The sequence below is a fragment of the Tachyglossus aculeatus genome, chromosome 3 (genome assembly GCF_015852505.1).
Source record: "Tachyglossus aculeatus isolate mTacAcu1 chromosome 3, mTacAcu1.pri, whole genome shotgun sequence".
Lineage (NCBI taxonomy): Eukaryota > Metazoa > Chordata > Mammalia > Monotremata > Tachyglossidae > Tachyglossus > Tachyglossus aculeatus.
Window position 1 is genome coordinate 61,455,636 of NC_052068.1, and position 15,579 is coordinate 61,471,214.

General features: G+C 48.5%; 1 protein-coding gene across 1 annotated transcript in view; it reads left to right on the plus strand.

The window, feature by feature from the left end:
* Positions 1-15,579, plus strand: part of TET1 (tet methylcytosine dioxygenase 1) — a 222,720-nt gene that overhangs the window by 83,676 nt on the left and 123,465 nt on the right. Inside the window, exon 3 of the mRNA XM_038743394.1 lies at positions 12,738-15,246. Coding sequence (XP_038599322.1) covers positions 12,738-15,246 — 2,509 coding nt within the window. The remainder of the gene's footprint in view (positions 1-12,737; positions 15,247-15,579) is intronic.

The following is a 15,579-nucleotide window of genomic DNA, read 5'->3' on the forward strand; positions in this document are numbered from 1 at the left end:
TCCCCGCTCCTCAAAATCCTCCAGTGGTTGACCATCCACCGCCACATAATAATAATAATAATAATGATGGAATTTATTAAGTGCTTACTATGTGCAAAGCACTGTCCTAAACGCTGGAGAGCTTGTCCCACAGGGGGCTCACAGTCTTAATGCCCATTTTACAGTTGAAATAACTGAGGCATAGAGACGTTAAGTGACTTGCCCGAAGTCACACAGCTGTCAATTGGCGGAGGTGAGATTTGAACCCATGACCTCGACTCCAAAGCCCGTGCTCTTTCCGTTGAGCTATGCTGCCACATGAAACAGAAAATCAATCAATCGTATTTATGGAGCGCTTACTGTGTGCAGAGCACTGTACTAAGTGCTTGGGAAGTACAAGTTGGCAACATATAGAGACAGTCCCTACCCAACAGTGGGCTCACAGTCTAGAAGGGGGAGACAGAGAACAAAACCAAACATATTAACAAAATAAAATAAATAGAATAGATATGTACAAGTTAAATAAATAAATAGAGTAATAAATATGTACAAACATATATACATATATACAGGTGCTGTGGGGAAGGGAAGGAGGTTAGACCGGGGGGGGGGGGGGGGGGGGGGGGGGGGGGATGGAGAGGGGGATGAGGGGGAGAGGAAGGAGGGGGCTCAGTCTGGGAAGGCCTCCTGGAGGAGGTGAGCTCTCAGTAGGGCGTTGAAGGGAGGAAGAGAGCTAGTTTGGCGGAGGTGCAGAGGGAGGGCATTCCAGGCCAGGGGGATGACGTGGGCCGGGGGTCGATGGCGGGACGGGCGAGAACGAGGCCCGGTGAGGAGATTAGCGGCAGAGGAGCGGAGGGTGCGGGCTGGGCTGGAGAAGGAGAGAAAGGAGGCGAGGGAGGAGGGGGCCAGGGGATGGACAGCCTTGAAGCCCAGGGTGAGGAGTTTCTGCCTGATGTGCAGATTGATTGGTAGCCACTGGAGATTTTTGAGGAGGGGAGTAACATGCCCAGAGCGTTTCTGGACAGAGACAATCCGGGCAGCAGCATGAAGTATGGATTGAAGTGGGGAGAGACATGAGGATGGGAGATCAGAGAGAAGGCTGATACAGTAGTCCAGACAGGATAGGATGAGAGCTTGAACGAGCAGAGTAGCGGTTTGGATGGAAAAGAAAGGGCGGAACTTGGCAATGTGTCAGCTCTTCCCCTCCTATCTTACCATCCTGATTTGCTACTATAAACCAGCCCGCTCACTTTACTCCTCTATTGCCAATAATAATAATAATGATGATGATGAAGCCCAGAGAAGTGAAGTGACTTGTCCAAAGTCACACAGCTGACAATTGGCGGAGCCGGGATTTGAACCCATGACCTCTGACGCCAAAGCCCGGGCTCTTTCCACTGAGCCACGCTGCTTCTCTACTCTTCAGTCTTCTCACTGTACCTCGATCTCATCTGTTTCGCCGCTGACTCCTCGCCCATCTCCTCCTTCTGGTTGGAAACACCCTTCCCCTCCATATAATAATAATAATGATGGCATTTATTAAACACTTACTATGTGCAAAGCACTGTTCTAAGTGCTGGGGAGGTTACAAGGTGATCGGGTTGTCCCACGGGGGGCTCGCAGTCTTAATCTCCATTTTACAGATGAGGTAACGGAGGCCCAAGGAAGTGAAGTGACTTGCCCAAAGTCACACAGCTGACAAGGGGCGGAGCTGGGATTCGAACCCATGACCTCTGACTCCAAAGCCTGGGCTCTTTCCACTGAGCCACGCTGCCAACACTCTCCCCACCTTCAAAGCCTTATTAACATCACCTCTCCTCCAGGAGGCCTTCCCTGATTAATCTCTCTTTTCCCCCTTCTCCTCTCTGACTTGTGCATCTCCCAAACACTTGGATCCGTATCCTTTAAGCAGTTGATATTCACCCCACCCTCAGCTCCACAGCACTTTTGCCATAATTTAAATTATTTCCGTGGCTATCTCCCCCACTACGCTGTAAACTCCTGGTGAGCTGGGGAACCTGTCTGCCTACTCTGTTGTAGTACACTCTCTCGAGCGCTTAGTATAGTGCACCCATTAGGTGCTTAATAAATATCACCGACTGATTGATCGTTGGGGCCAATAACGGCCTTCAAGTGCATAAAGCAGCGTGGCTCAGTGGAAAGAGCCCGGGCTTTGGAGTCAGAGGTCATGGGTTTGAATGCCGACTCCTCCACATGTCTGCTGTGTGACCTCGGGCAAGTCACTTAACTTCTCTGAGCCTCAGTTACCTCATCTGTAAAATGAGGATTAAGACTGTGAGCCCCACTTGGGACAACTTGATCCCATTGTACCCCCCCAGCGCTTAGAACAGTGCTTTGCACCTAGTAAGCGCTTAACAAACGCCATCATTATTATTATTATAAAGTATGACAACTGGTTATTTCCCCTCCACGTTCGCAGGGATTGAGGAAAGGGAAATGCCTAGAGTTGCAACGGAAGGAAGTTTAGTTTGGCGTAAGGGACATGTCTCTCTTGTCCGTGAGATGATAAAACCCTGGAAGGGTGTTGTGAATTGTGAAATTCATTCATTCATTCACTCATTTGAGCGCTTACTGTGTGCAGAGCACTGTACTAAGCGCTTGGGAAGTACAAGTTGGCAACGTATAGAGACGGTCCCTACCCTTATCCCTGAAATCTTCAATTGTGAGGGTGAGCGAGCCGTGCCGTAACCTGGAGTCGGGGGGCAGGACCTTTGAGTCCCTTTCCAGAGTTAGGGGTCAATGAAATGCCCTCCTCAAGTTCCCCAACCAGTTAGCAGGAGGATCAGCAATAAAACCGCGGGGCTTAACTTCGCAGACCTGTTCAGCAGACCATGCTCCAATCAATCAATCAATCAATCGTATTTATTGAGCGCTTACTGTGTGCAGAGCACTGTACTAAGCGCTTGGGAAGTACAAGCTGGCAACATATAGAGGCAGTCCCTACCCAGCAGTGGGCTCACAGTCTAGAAGCACAACAGGATTCATACCGTCTGTTACTGACCCATTACCAGAGGTTTTTCAGTAGCTCTATCCTATAATTTGGAATCTAGACCCACCCACCCAAATAAGTTAGGCACCGCACTCGCCGTCAATCCATCAGAGGTATTTACTGAGCAGCAGTCTGGCTTAGGAGTCAGAGGACCTGGGTTCTACAGAGTGGCTCAGTGGGAAGAGCCCGGGCTTTGGAGTCAGAGGTCATGGGCTCAAATCCCGGCTCCTCCACTTGTCAGCTGTGTGACTTTGGGCAAGTCACTTCACTTCCCTGGGGCTCAGTTACCTCATCTGGAAAATGGGGATTAAGATTGTGAGCCCCCCGTGGGACAACCTGAGCACCTTGTAGCCTCCCAGCGCTTAGAACAGTGCTTTGCACATAGTAAGCGCTTAATAAATGCCATTATTATTATTATTATTATTATTATCTCTGCGTGGCTCAGTGGAAAGAGCCCAGGTTTGGAAGTCAGAGGTCATGGGTCGAATCCTGCCTCCACCACTTGTCAGCTGTGTGACCTTGGGCAAGCCACTTAACTTCTCTGGGCCTCAGTTCCCTCATCTGTAAAATGGGGATTAAAACCGTGAGCCCCACGTGGGACAATCTCATCACCTTCATTCATTCATTCAATTGTATTTATTGAGCGCTTACTGTGTGCAGAGCACTGTACTAAGTGCTTGGGAAGTACAAGTTCGCAACATGTAGAGACGGTCCCTACCCAACAACGGGCTCACAGCCTAGAAGGGGGAGACAGACAACCAAACAAAACAAAACATATTAACAGAATAAAATAAATGGAATAGCAAATATGTACAAGAAAAATAGGGTAATAAATCTGTACATTGTATCCCCCAGCGCTTAGAACAGTGCTTTGCATATAGTAAGCGCTTAACAAATACCATCATTATTATTATTATCTCTGCCACTCTCTGTTCCCCCTCCAACGTGGACAGGGACTGTGTCCCACCTGATTGATTTGATTCGACTCAGTGTTTGACACATAGTGAGCGTTTAAAAACTACCATTGTCATGTAAAATTGAGCATCCGTTCTGTAATAATAATAATGATAATAATAATGGCATTTATTAAGCGCTTACTATGTGCAAAGCACTGTTCTAAGCACTGGGGAGGTTACAAGGTGATCAGGTTGTCCCACGGGGGGCTCACAGTCTTAATCCCCATTTTACAGATGAGGGAACTGAGGCCAAGAGAAGTGAAGTGACTTGGCCAAAGTCACACAGCTGACAAGTGGCGGAGCCGGGATTTGAACCCATGACCTCTGACTCCAAAGCCTGGGCTCTTTGCACTGAGCCACGCTGCTTCTGTGTGCTGAGCACTGTCCTAGTCTCTTGGGAGCTAACATTACAGCGGAGTTGATAAGGCACGTTTCCTGCTCACAGGAGCTCACGGTCACTTGTAAATAAACATTTTACTTGTACATATTTATTCTATTTATTTTATTTTGTTAATATGTTTCGTTTTGTTGTCTGTCTCCCCCTTCTAGACCGTGAGCCCGCTGTTGGGTAGGGACCGTCTCTATATGTTGCCAACTTGGACTTCCCAAGCGCGTAGTACGGCGCTCTGCACCCAGTAAGCGCTCAATAAATACGATTGAATGAATGATTGAATGAATGAACATACAAACATACAGAGCTTCCCTTGGGCTATTAAAAGCAGCACACCTCTGCCCGTGAAGGATCCTTTCCAACTTGGCACTCTTGCTAAACGAAAGTAATGCCAACTCTACAACCGGGCCTTTTTGAATGGCGGGAGAACTGCTAGCAGGAACTCATTCATTCAGTCGTATTTACTGAGCGCTTGTGCATGCAGAGCACTGTAACTCGAACTGGGAGCAGGTGTAGCCACTGTGCTGGGGATGAGATGGGAATGGAAACATTTGCTATGTCAAGGAAGCTGCCTTGAGACTCAGCCGGACAGTATGGAAAGGCCTCCAAGATTGTAGAGAATGTGGCTGGATTCCCAGTGACAAGCCACAGATTTTTACCGATTGGTAAATACCATGGTTTGTCTAGTATCAGTCGATCAATAGCATTTATTGAGGTCTTGTGCAGAGCACTGTACTAAGTGCTTGGGAGAGTACAGTACAACAAAATAAGCAGACACATTCCCTGCCCATAACAAACTTAGATTAATGCAGTGCCAATAGTTTGCAGTGGAATTAGCTCGTGAACACATTTATCTTTATTCAGTTGCTGTGAGTGGTGTTATTGTTACGGTTTAGATTTTGATCCAGTCCTTGAGTGTGGAAGCTGTCTAATTCATATACGGGCAACCCAAAAAGGTTGCCAGATTGATCCTCACGGGAGATAGGAGGGGAGGGGTGAAAGCTTAAAAAAAATTATTGCCCATGTGCCCATGGTGTCACATGCATTATGCCAGCTTTATGTGATGATATTTGTGAAGTGCTTACTATGTGACAGGCACTGTACTAAGTGCTGGAGTAGATACAAACCAATCAGGTTGGACACAGTCCCTGTCCCGCAGAGGGCTCACAGTCTTCATCCCCATTTTACAGATGAGGTGTCCGAGGCCCAGAGAAGTGAAGTGACTTGCCCCGGGTCAGACTGCAGAGGAGTGGCAGAGCAGGGATTAGAACCCAGGTCCTTCCCCCGGGGACCGAGCGGGAGGAGGGAGGACGGACGGCGGGCAACGGGGCTGAACGTGGCGGGGGACGCGCAGGCTTCATGGCCCCACTAGGCCGCAGCCCCCATCACAGCCTGCAAAACCCTTGTTAAAAGGGAATCACCTCTCTTTGTTGCCCGTATTAAACGAGAACTGTCTCTCTGTTGCCCACTTTGACTTCCCAAACTAGTTAGGCGGCCCTACTGAGAGCTCACCTCCTCCAGGAGGCCTTCCCAGACTGAGCCCCTTCCTTCCTCTCCCCCTCTCCATCCCCCCATCTTCCCTTCCCCACAGCACCTGTATATATGTTTGTACATATTTATTACTCTATTTTACTTGTACATATCTATTCTGTTTATTTCATTTTGTTAGTATATTTGGTTTTGTTCTCTGTCTCCCCCTTTTAGACTATGAGCCCACGGTTGGGTAGGGACTGTCTCTATATGTTGCCAACTTGGACTTCCCAAGCGCTTAGGACAGTGCTCTGCACACAGTAAGCGCTCAATAAATTTATTACTCTATTTTATTTGTACATATTTATTCTACTTATTTGATTTTGTTAATATGTTTTGTTTTGTTCTCTGTCTCCCCCTTCTAGACTGTGAGCCCACCGTTGGGTAGGGACCGTCACTATTTGTTGCCAACTTGTACTTCCCAAGCGCTTAGTACCGTGCTCTGCACACAGTAAGCGCTCAATAAATACGATTGAATGAATGAATGAGTGAATAAATACGATTGATTGATTGATTGATTCCGATTCCCAGGCCCATGCTCCATCCATTAGGCCACACTGCTTCTCATGGGCTGGCCCACATCAGTGTCGGGATAAAAACTAAGGATGGCAGAAGGGATGCCGGGGGGAAGTCTGCGTGTCCCAGGCCGTTTCTGGGCAGAGGATAGAAACTCCCAGGAAGGAGCCCGTATCCATCTCTACTTTCCTCCCTTTCTCCCTTACGTCTCGGTCCCCAAAGTCCATTGGGAGCTGCCAACAGCAGTTTGGGTCACCCCAGGGCTTTAAGGCCGGGTCGACCACTGACCGCTCAGGTCTGAGGCCTCCCTCTCCTTCCCCTCCTCACAAGAGCCCCCACATCCTGCCCCAAATACCCCAATGGTGGTGGGAGGGAGAGATCGAATGTGTCTGCTATGTGACCTTGGACAAACTACTACCCAATTATTACTGTCTCTCATCCGATACCTCCTAGATTACCGCATCCGCTTCCTTGCCGACCTCCCAACCTCTGTCTCTCCCCACTCCAGTCCGTACTTCACTCCGCTGTGGGGATCATCTTTCTACAGAAACATTCAGGACGTGTCACTCCCCCACCTCAAAAATCAATCAGTCGTATTTATTGAGCGCTTACTGTGTGCAGAGCACTGTACTAAGCGCTTGGGAAGTGCAAGTTGGCAACATATACAGTCCCTACCCAACAGTGGGCTCACAGTCTAAAAATCTCCAGGGGTTGCCAATCAATCAATCGTATTTATTGAGCACCTACTGTGTGCAGAGCACTGTACTAAGCGCTTGGGAAGTACAAGTTGGCAACATATAGAGACAGTCCCTACCCAACAGCGGGCTCACAGTCTAAAAGGGGGAGACAGAGAACAAAACCAAGCATACTAACAAAATAAAATAGAATAGATATGTACAAGTAAAGTAAATAAATAGAGTAATAAATATGTACAAACATATATACATATATACAGGTGCTGTGGGGAAAGGAAGGAGGTAAGATGGGGGGAAGCGAAAACTCCTCAACCTTGGCTTTAAAGCACTCCACCACCTTGCCCTCTCTTACCTCACCTTCGTTTTCTCCTACAACGCAGCCCACGCACTTCACTCCTGTAACAATAGTAATAATGATGGCATTTGTTAAGCGCTTACTTTGTGCAAAGCACTGTTCTAAGCGCTGGGGAGGTTACAAGGAGATCAGGGTGTCCCACAGGGAGCTCACAGTCTTAATCCCTATTTTACAGATGAGGGAACTGAGGCACAGAGAAGTGACTTTCCCAAAGTCACACAGCTGACAATTGGCAGAGCCGGGATTTGAACCCATGACCTCTGACTCCAAAGCCCGGGTTCTTTCCCCTGAGCCACGCTGCTTCTCTGCAGTGCTAACCTTCTCACTGTACCTCCATCTCGACTGTCTCGCCACCAACCCCTTGTCCACGGCCTTCCTCTGGCCCGGCACACCCTCCCTCCTCCAATCTGACAGTGACTCTCCCCAGCTTGAAAGCCTTATTGAAGGCTCATCTCCTCCAAGAGGCCTTCCCAATCAATCAATCAATCAATCAATCGTATTTATTGAGCACTTACTGTGTGCAGAGCACTGTACTAAGCGCTTGGGAAGGACAAGTTGGCAACATATAGAGACGGTCCCTACCCAACAGTACTCTGCACATAGTAAGCGCTCAATAAATACGATTGATCATGATGATTAACAGTGGGCTCACAGTCTAAAAGGGGGAGACAGAGAACAAAGCCAAACATATTAACGAAATAAAATAAATAGAATGGATATGTACAAGTAAAATAAATAAATAGAGTAATAAATATGTACAAACATATATACATATATACAGGCGCTGTGGGGAAGGGAAGGAGGTAAGATGGGAGGGATGGAGAGGGGGGCGAGGGGGAGAGGAAGGAGGGGGCTCAGTGTGGGAAGGCCTCCTGGAGGAGGTGAGCTCTCAGTAGGGCTTTGAAGGGAGGAAGAGAGCGAGTTTGGTGGATGGGCAGAGGGAGGCCATTCCAGGCCAGGGGGAGGACATGGGCTGGGGGTCGACGAGAACGAGGCCCGGTGAGGAAGTTAGCAGCGACAGAGGAGCGGAGTGTGTGGGCTGGGCTGGAGAAGGACAGAAGGGAGGTGAGGTAGGAGGGGGCCAGGGGATGGACAGCCTGGAAGCCCCACTTTTCCTCATCTCCCACTCCCTTCTGCCTCACCCCAACTTGTTCCCTTTGCTCTCCCCGCCGCCCCCGCACCAGCCTCACAGCACTTATGTACATATCTGTAATTTTATTTGTGTTGATGTCTGTCTCCCCCCTCTAGACTCTGAGCTCACTGTGGGCTGGGATTGTCACTGTTTATTGTTGTATTGTTGTATTGAGAAGCAGCTTGGCTCAGTGGAAAGAGCCCGGGCTTTGGAGGCAGAGGTCATGGGTTCTAATCCCAGCTCCGCCACATGTCTGCTGTGTGACTTTGGGCAAATCACTTAACTTCTCTGAGCCTCAGTTACCTCAACTGTAAAATGGGGATTAAGACTGTGAGCCCCACATGGGACAACCTGATCAATCAATCAATCGTATTTATTGAGCACTTACTGTGTGCAGAGCACTGTACTAAGCACTTGGGAAGTACAAGCTGGCAACATATATGCCAACCTGATCACCTTGTGTCCACCCCAGCGCTTCGAACAGTGCTTTGCACATAGTAAGCGCTTAACAAATGCCATCATTATTCATTCATTCATATTTATTGAATGCTTACTGTGTGCAGAGCACCGTACTAAGCGCTTGGGAAGTACAAGTTGGCAACATATAGAGACATTCCCTGCCCAACAACGGACTCACAGTCTAGAATTGTTATTATTATTATTGTTCTTTCCTAAGTGCTTAGTACAGTGGTCTGCACCCAGTATGCACTTAATACGATTGACTGAAAGAACGAATGAATGAACTTAACTTCTCTGTGCCCCAGTTATCTCATCTGTAAAATGGGGATTGAGACTGTGAGCCCCAAATGGGATAGGGTCTGTGTCCAACCCTATTTTCTTGTATCCACCCCAGCGCTTCGAACAGTGCTTTGCACATAGTAAGCGCTTAACAAATGCCATCATTATTCATTCATTCATATTTATTGAGCGCTTACTGTGTGCAGAGCACTGTACTAAGCGCTTGGGAAGTACAAGTTGGCAACATATAGAGACGTTCCCTGCCCAACAATGGGCTCACAGTCTAGAATTAGCATCATAATTATTGTTCTTTCCCAAGTGCTTAGTACAGTGGTCTGCACCCAGTATGCACTTAATACGATTGACTGAAAGAAGGAATGAACGAACTTAACTTCTCTGTGCCCCAGTTATCTCGTCTGTAAAATGGGGATTGAGACTGTGAGCCCCTGCCCAACAACGGGCTCACAGTCTAGAATTATTATCATTATTATTGTTCTTTCCCAAGTGCTTAGTACAGTGGTCTGCACCCAGTATGCACTTAATACGATTGACTGAAAGAAGGAATGAACGAACTTAACTTCTCTGTGCCCCAGTTATCTCGTCTGTAAAATGGGGATTGAGACTGTGAGCCCCACATGGGATAGGGACTGTACCCAACGCTATTTTCTTGTATCCACCGCCAGCGCTTCGAACAGTGCTTTGCACATAGTAAGCACTTAACAAATGCCATCATTATTCATTCATTCATATTTATTGAGCGCTTACTGTGTGCAGAGCACTGTACTAAGCGCTTGGGAAGTACAAGTTGGCAACATATAGAGACGTTCCCTGCCCAACAACGGGCTCACAGTCTAGAATTATCATCATAATTATTGTTCTTTCCCAAGTGCTTAGTACAGTGGTCTGCACCCAGTATGCACTTAATACGATTGACTGAAAGAAGGAATGAATGAACTTAACTTCTCTGTGCCCCAGTTATCTCGTCTGTAAAATGGGGATTGAGACTGTGAGCCCCACATGGAATAGGGACTGTGCCCAACCCTATTTTCTTGTATCCACCCCAACGCTTCGAACAGTGCTTTGCACATAGTAAGCGCTTAACAAATGCCATCATTATTCATTCATTCATATTTATTGAGCGCTTACTTGTATCCACCCCAGCCCTTAGAACAATGCCTGGCACATAGTAAGCACTCAACCAATACCATTATAATAATTATTATTAAGTGGCAGAGCTAGAATTAGAACCCAGGTCTTTTGGACTCCCAGCTCTGTGCTCCAGCCACTAAGCCACGCCACTTTTCAGTAATTGACCACCGGCACACCCGATCTGGCTTTAAAAGTATTTCCGAGAACTCCGTTCCAGTGAGTTCCAGTTTCCGTCCGGCATCGTTTGCTGGGAGAGGGTCCGGGTGCGAAGGAGCACCATTCCAGAGCAGCAGTCTCTGGCAGCCGCTTCTCTGGAGGCTTTTGGGTTTGGCGGGATTTCTTGCCGTTGACCTGAATGTCCCACGCATTCTGTTCCTACCACGGATGCGGAGCTGGGGTCGGCTGGGAGATCGGGACTCCAGAAGGAATGCAAAAGGGTGACCCAAGTGGCAACCTCAGCCGTCCAGATTCCTGGGATTACAATAATAATAACGATCGTCGTATTTGTTAAGCGCTTACTGTGTGTCAAGTGCTGAGAGAGATACAAGTTAATCAGGTTGGATAGAGTCCCTGTCTCACATGGGACTCACAGCGGTGATCCCCACTTTACAGGTGAGAAGCAGCGTGGCTCAGTGGAAAGAGCACAGGCTTTGGAGTCAGAGGTCATGAGTTCAAATCCCCGCTCCGCCAATCGTCAGCTGTGTGACTTTGGGCCAGTCACTTAACTTCTCCGGGCCTCAGTCACCTCATCTGCAAAATGTTCATTAAAACTGTGAGCCCCACGTGGGACAACCTGATCACCTTGTATTCCCCCCAGCGCTTAGAACAGTGCTTTGCACATAGTAAGCGCTTAACAAATACCATTATTATTATTATTATTATTATTATTATTGTTATTCTCTGGGCCCCAGTTACCTCATCTGCAAAATGGGGATTAAAACTGTGAGCCCCACGTGGGACAACCTGATCACCCCCAGTGCTTAGAACAGTGCTTTGCACATAGTAAGCGCTTAACAAATACCATTATTATTATTCTCTGGGCCCCAGTTACCTCACCTGCAAAATGGGGATTAAAACTGTGAGCCCCACGTGGGACAACCTGATCACCTTGTATCCCCCCCAGCGCTTAGAACAGTGCTTTGCACATAGTAAGCGCTTAACAAATACCATTATTATCATTATTATTCTCTGGGCCTCAGTTACCTCATCTGCAAAATGGGGATTAAAACTGTGAGCCCCACGTGGGACAACCTGATCACCTTGTATCCCCCCCAGCGCTTAGAACAGTGCTTTGCACATAGTAAGCGCTTAACAAATGCCATCATCATCATTATTATTATTATTATGAGGAAGCCGAGGCACAGAGGTGATAAGCAACCGGCCCGAGAACACAAAGCAGACAAGTGGCAGAGCCAGGATTAGAACCCAGGTTTTCTGATTCCCAGGCCCGTGCTCTTTCCACTAGGCCACGCTGCTCTGTCGAAACTCCTCGTTTCAGAGATGGTTGTGAATTTCTCTGGTCTACATGCCAGGGATCGGTTGTCCCCTGCTCTGATTCTCTGCTCTGAACAGCACCTAGCATACACCGTTCAATTAATGGGAAGTACTAATAATGATAATGACAATTCTGGGATTTGTTAGGCGCTTATTGTGGACCAGGCACTGTTCTAAGCGCTAGAGTGGTTACAAGCAAGTCACGTTGAACACAGTCCCTGTCCCACATGGGGCTCCCGGTCTTAATCCCCATTTTATAGATGAGGGAACTGAGGCCCAAAGAAGTGAAGTGACTTGCCCAAGGTCACACAGCAGACAAGTGGCAGAGCAGGGATTAGTACAAAAGCAAGCAGACACCACCCTGGGCATTCAAAATAATAATAATAATGATAGCATTTATTAAGTGCTTACTATGTGCAAAGCACTGTTCTAAGCAGTGGGGAGGTTACAAGGGGATCAGGTTGTCCCACGGGGGGCTCACAGTCTCAATCACTATTTTATAGATGAGGTAACTGAGGCGCAGAGAAGTTAAGTGACTTTCCCAAAGTCACGGAGCTGACAAGTGGGGAAGCCGGGATTTGAACTCATGACCTCTGACTCCAAAGCCCGGGCTCTTTCCACCGAGCTACGCTGCTTCTCCCGCTTCTCGGGGACAAAAGTTGTCCGCTCCCAGGATGCTTCGTAAAGGACCAGTTCTCCTTACGTGGACTTTATGCCATACCACTGTTTCTTTTTGTTGGCATTTTTCGAAGATACCGAAGTATACCAATGACTCTTTGTGTTGTTTTGCAGATAGATTTTGAGAACAAACCAGTAAATGGCCCCAAGTCAGAATCCATGGAATTCAGTGAATGTGGTCATGGTGAAAAACAAAGGTTGAAGCTGAACCCGCATACTCTTGCGAATGTCCCGAATAATGAAGAAGAAAGCATGACCGGTATAGAAGTGGACAAGTGGACACAAAACAAGACCTCACATTTCACCATCCACGTCAAAGGAGATTTTAGCGGAACCGTGACGGAGTCGGCAAACTCGAGAACCCCCGAAGACGACGGAAAGAAAATCCCTTTCGGCGACCTCGTCGGGCCCCAAAAGTTGTTTGCACAAACAGTTAGAAACGGCATAAAAAATGTACACTATTCACCAGCAGAACCGGACGTGTCCCTGAAGAAAATCAAGATCGAGGAGAGCGTGGACGTGCTCGGCCATGACAGCGGAGGCAACTTTCACACCTGCCTGGGAAACACTACTAAATCTTACAGCACAGTAAGCACTTTGGCAGCTGGAGTCTGCTGTGTCCACCACAAGAAGGAAGGAAATGTTTTGGTGAGGCAGAAGGCCAACCTCACCTGTAAACTCATCCAAGATGCTCCGGGCTTTGCTGTGACTAACAAGCCCAGCGTCCAGGAGAAAGTGCTGCATATCCTTTCTCCTGGAAAGGAATTGGACGACGAGGAAACGGGTGAGAGCGGCGTAGACAGGGAGGGAAAGCAAGATGGCTCTCCTGTCCAACCCAGTCTTCTGTCACTGATGAAAGACCGGAGGTTAACTCTTGAGCAGGTGGTGGCTATCGAAGCTCTGACTCAGCTCTCGGAGGCTCCCTCGGAGAACTCTTCACCAGCTAAATCGGAAAAGGAGGAAGATGCGGAGCAGCTGACGGCCAACTTACTTCACAGCTGCAAAGCCATCCTGTGTTCTGTCGAGTCTTCCGCCAGGAAGGAGCGCCAAGACCTAAACTTCCAAGCCGCAGCGCAAGTCCTTGCTCACTGTCCACCCTCAGAGAAGCAGCTCCCGAACAAGGCAGTCTTGTACAATGGCCAGAGTGCTCCTCCTAAAGCGCGCGACAGTTCTGCTGCGGACTGGAGCCCGTTGCCTAAGCCCCAGGACTTCCCGAGTGTCCCCAAATCGATGTCCGTGGTAGTCCCCGGCTGGGATTCCCCTAAAAATTACACCAACAGGGAAGTCGTCCTCCCAGGCCGGTTTCCCGCCGACCGCTGTTTCAAGAGTGGCTCGCCGCCGCCGAGCGACGAGCTGGGGCCCTGCGACCGGTTACGGGAAAGCTCCGGCGAGAAGCCGGACTCCAGAACCAACTCGGCTTGTCCGGATGCCGCGCACAGTCAGATCGAAGAAGATGTAGCCGCCCAGCTGACCCAGCTGGCATCGATAATTGAGTCGAACCAGACAAAGCCCGAGGAGAGGGAAGGTGGCACAATGCAGCCCGGCCTCGGGTCACGTGGTGCTCAGCAAAAACACAATCAGGAACAATGCACACTGCCGCAGAAACTGCCTGTAATTGTACGGAACAATCACGGCCCTTTGTTAGCAAAGCAAAAGCAGCCATCCCATAAAAAGGGAAAATCTGCACCATGGAAACAAAGACTGAAAAAGAAGCCCCAAGTAGCGTGTTGTCAACAGAACGACCAGAGCGAACAGCAACAGTTGGCGTGCCAGTACAGTGAATTTCACGACCTCTGGATCGCGTCCAAATTCCAGAGATTTGGTCAGTTTTCCCCGCACGAGTTCCACGCCACCCTGCTAGAGAAAACCCCTCTCCGAACCAAAGTCCCGAAGCCACTAAATCAAAGTACTTTCTCGTCCCAACACAAAAAACTATTTCCTCCCGTCACTCAGATAAAATTCAACAGACACTCGCCCGAGTCGGCGCCGGAGAGAGCGAGAGACCAGCCGTCGGGGCTCGAAGGGGGGGCTGAGCATGTCAGAACCGTGGGTCCCGGCGGCCCGCGAGGTATCGATCCTCTGAAAGGTGGTGCAGCAGACAGCGGGGACCCCGTTCACCCTCTCTCTGTTTCCCAGTTGAAAACCGAATCCTGTACGGCGAGTGATAACGTACGGGTGTTTACAGAAAAAGCGAACAATTCTCAGGTACAGCTAACAGTGAATGTCAATCAGAAGGATCATTCTTTGCGCCAGCCTCTTAATCAGCCTAGCCAGAAAGCTAACGGGACAGGTGTGGAAGACCAGCAGGACATTGAAGAGCATCCAATGAATCAGAGACTGCAAACACTGCCTGCCTCCTGTTCGGAGACCCCGTTACAAGACACAGTCAAAACTCTCAGGAATGTAAATGCAGTGTGTCCGGGTGGAATTCCAGTTCTATCATCAGACAGCGTCGGGGCAGTAAACTCACCCAGTGCCGGAGAGTCCGGATCCTCTCCGGCGAAGAATACGCTCAGCAGTTTCCTCGAATCTCCCATGAAGTTCCTCGATACCCCTACAAAAAATCTCATCGATACCCCTACCAAAAAAGGGCAGGCGGAGTTTCCAACCTGCAACTGTGTTGGTAAGCGCTTTTTGGATTCGGTTCGAGTTCGTGCGAGGGCTTCTGGTTTTATGACGGAAAAGAAAAACCATCAGCTTTTATTCATTCATTCAGTCGTATTTATTGAGCGCTTACTGTGTGCAGAGCACTGGACTAAGCGCTTGGGAAGTACAAGTTGGCAACATGTAGAGACGTTTGTTCATGAGTTTAAAGGACTGTAGAATGTAGTGTAGGCTGAGACCTTCTAAACCGACCAGGAAAGGATATCGAAAGCGAGAAAAATTCCCCACCTTGACAACTTGGAATTCCAGACACTTTGGAAAGCTTGAAGTAAAAACGTACTCATTTCAAACA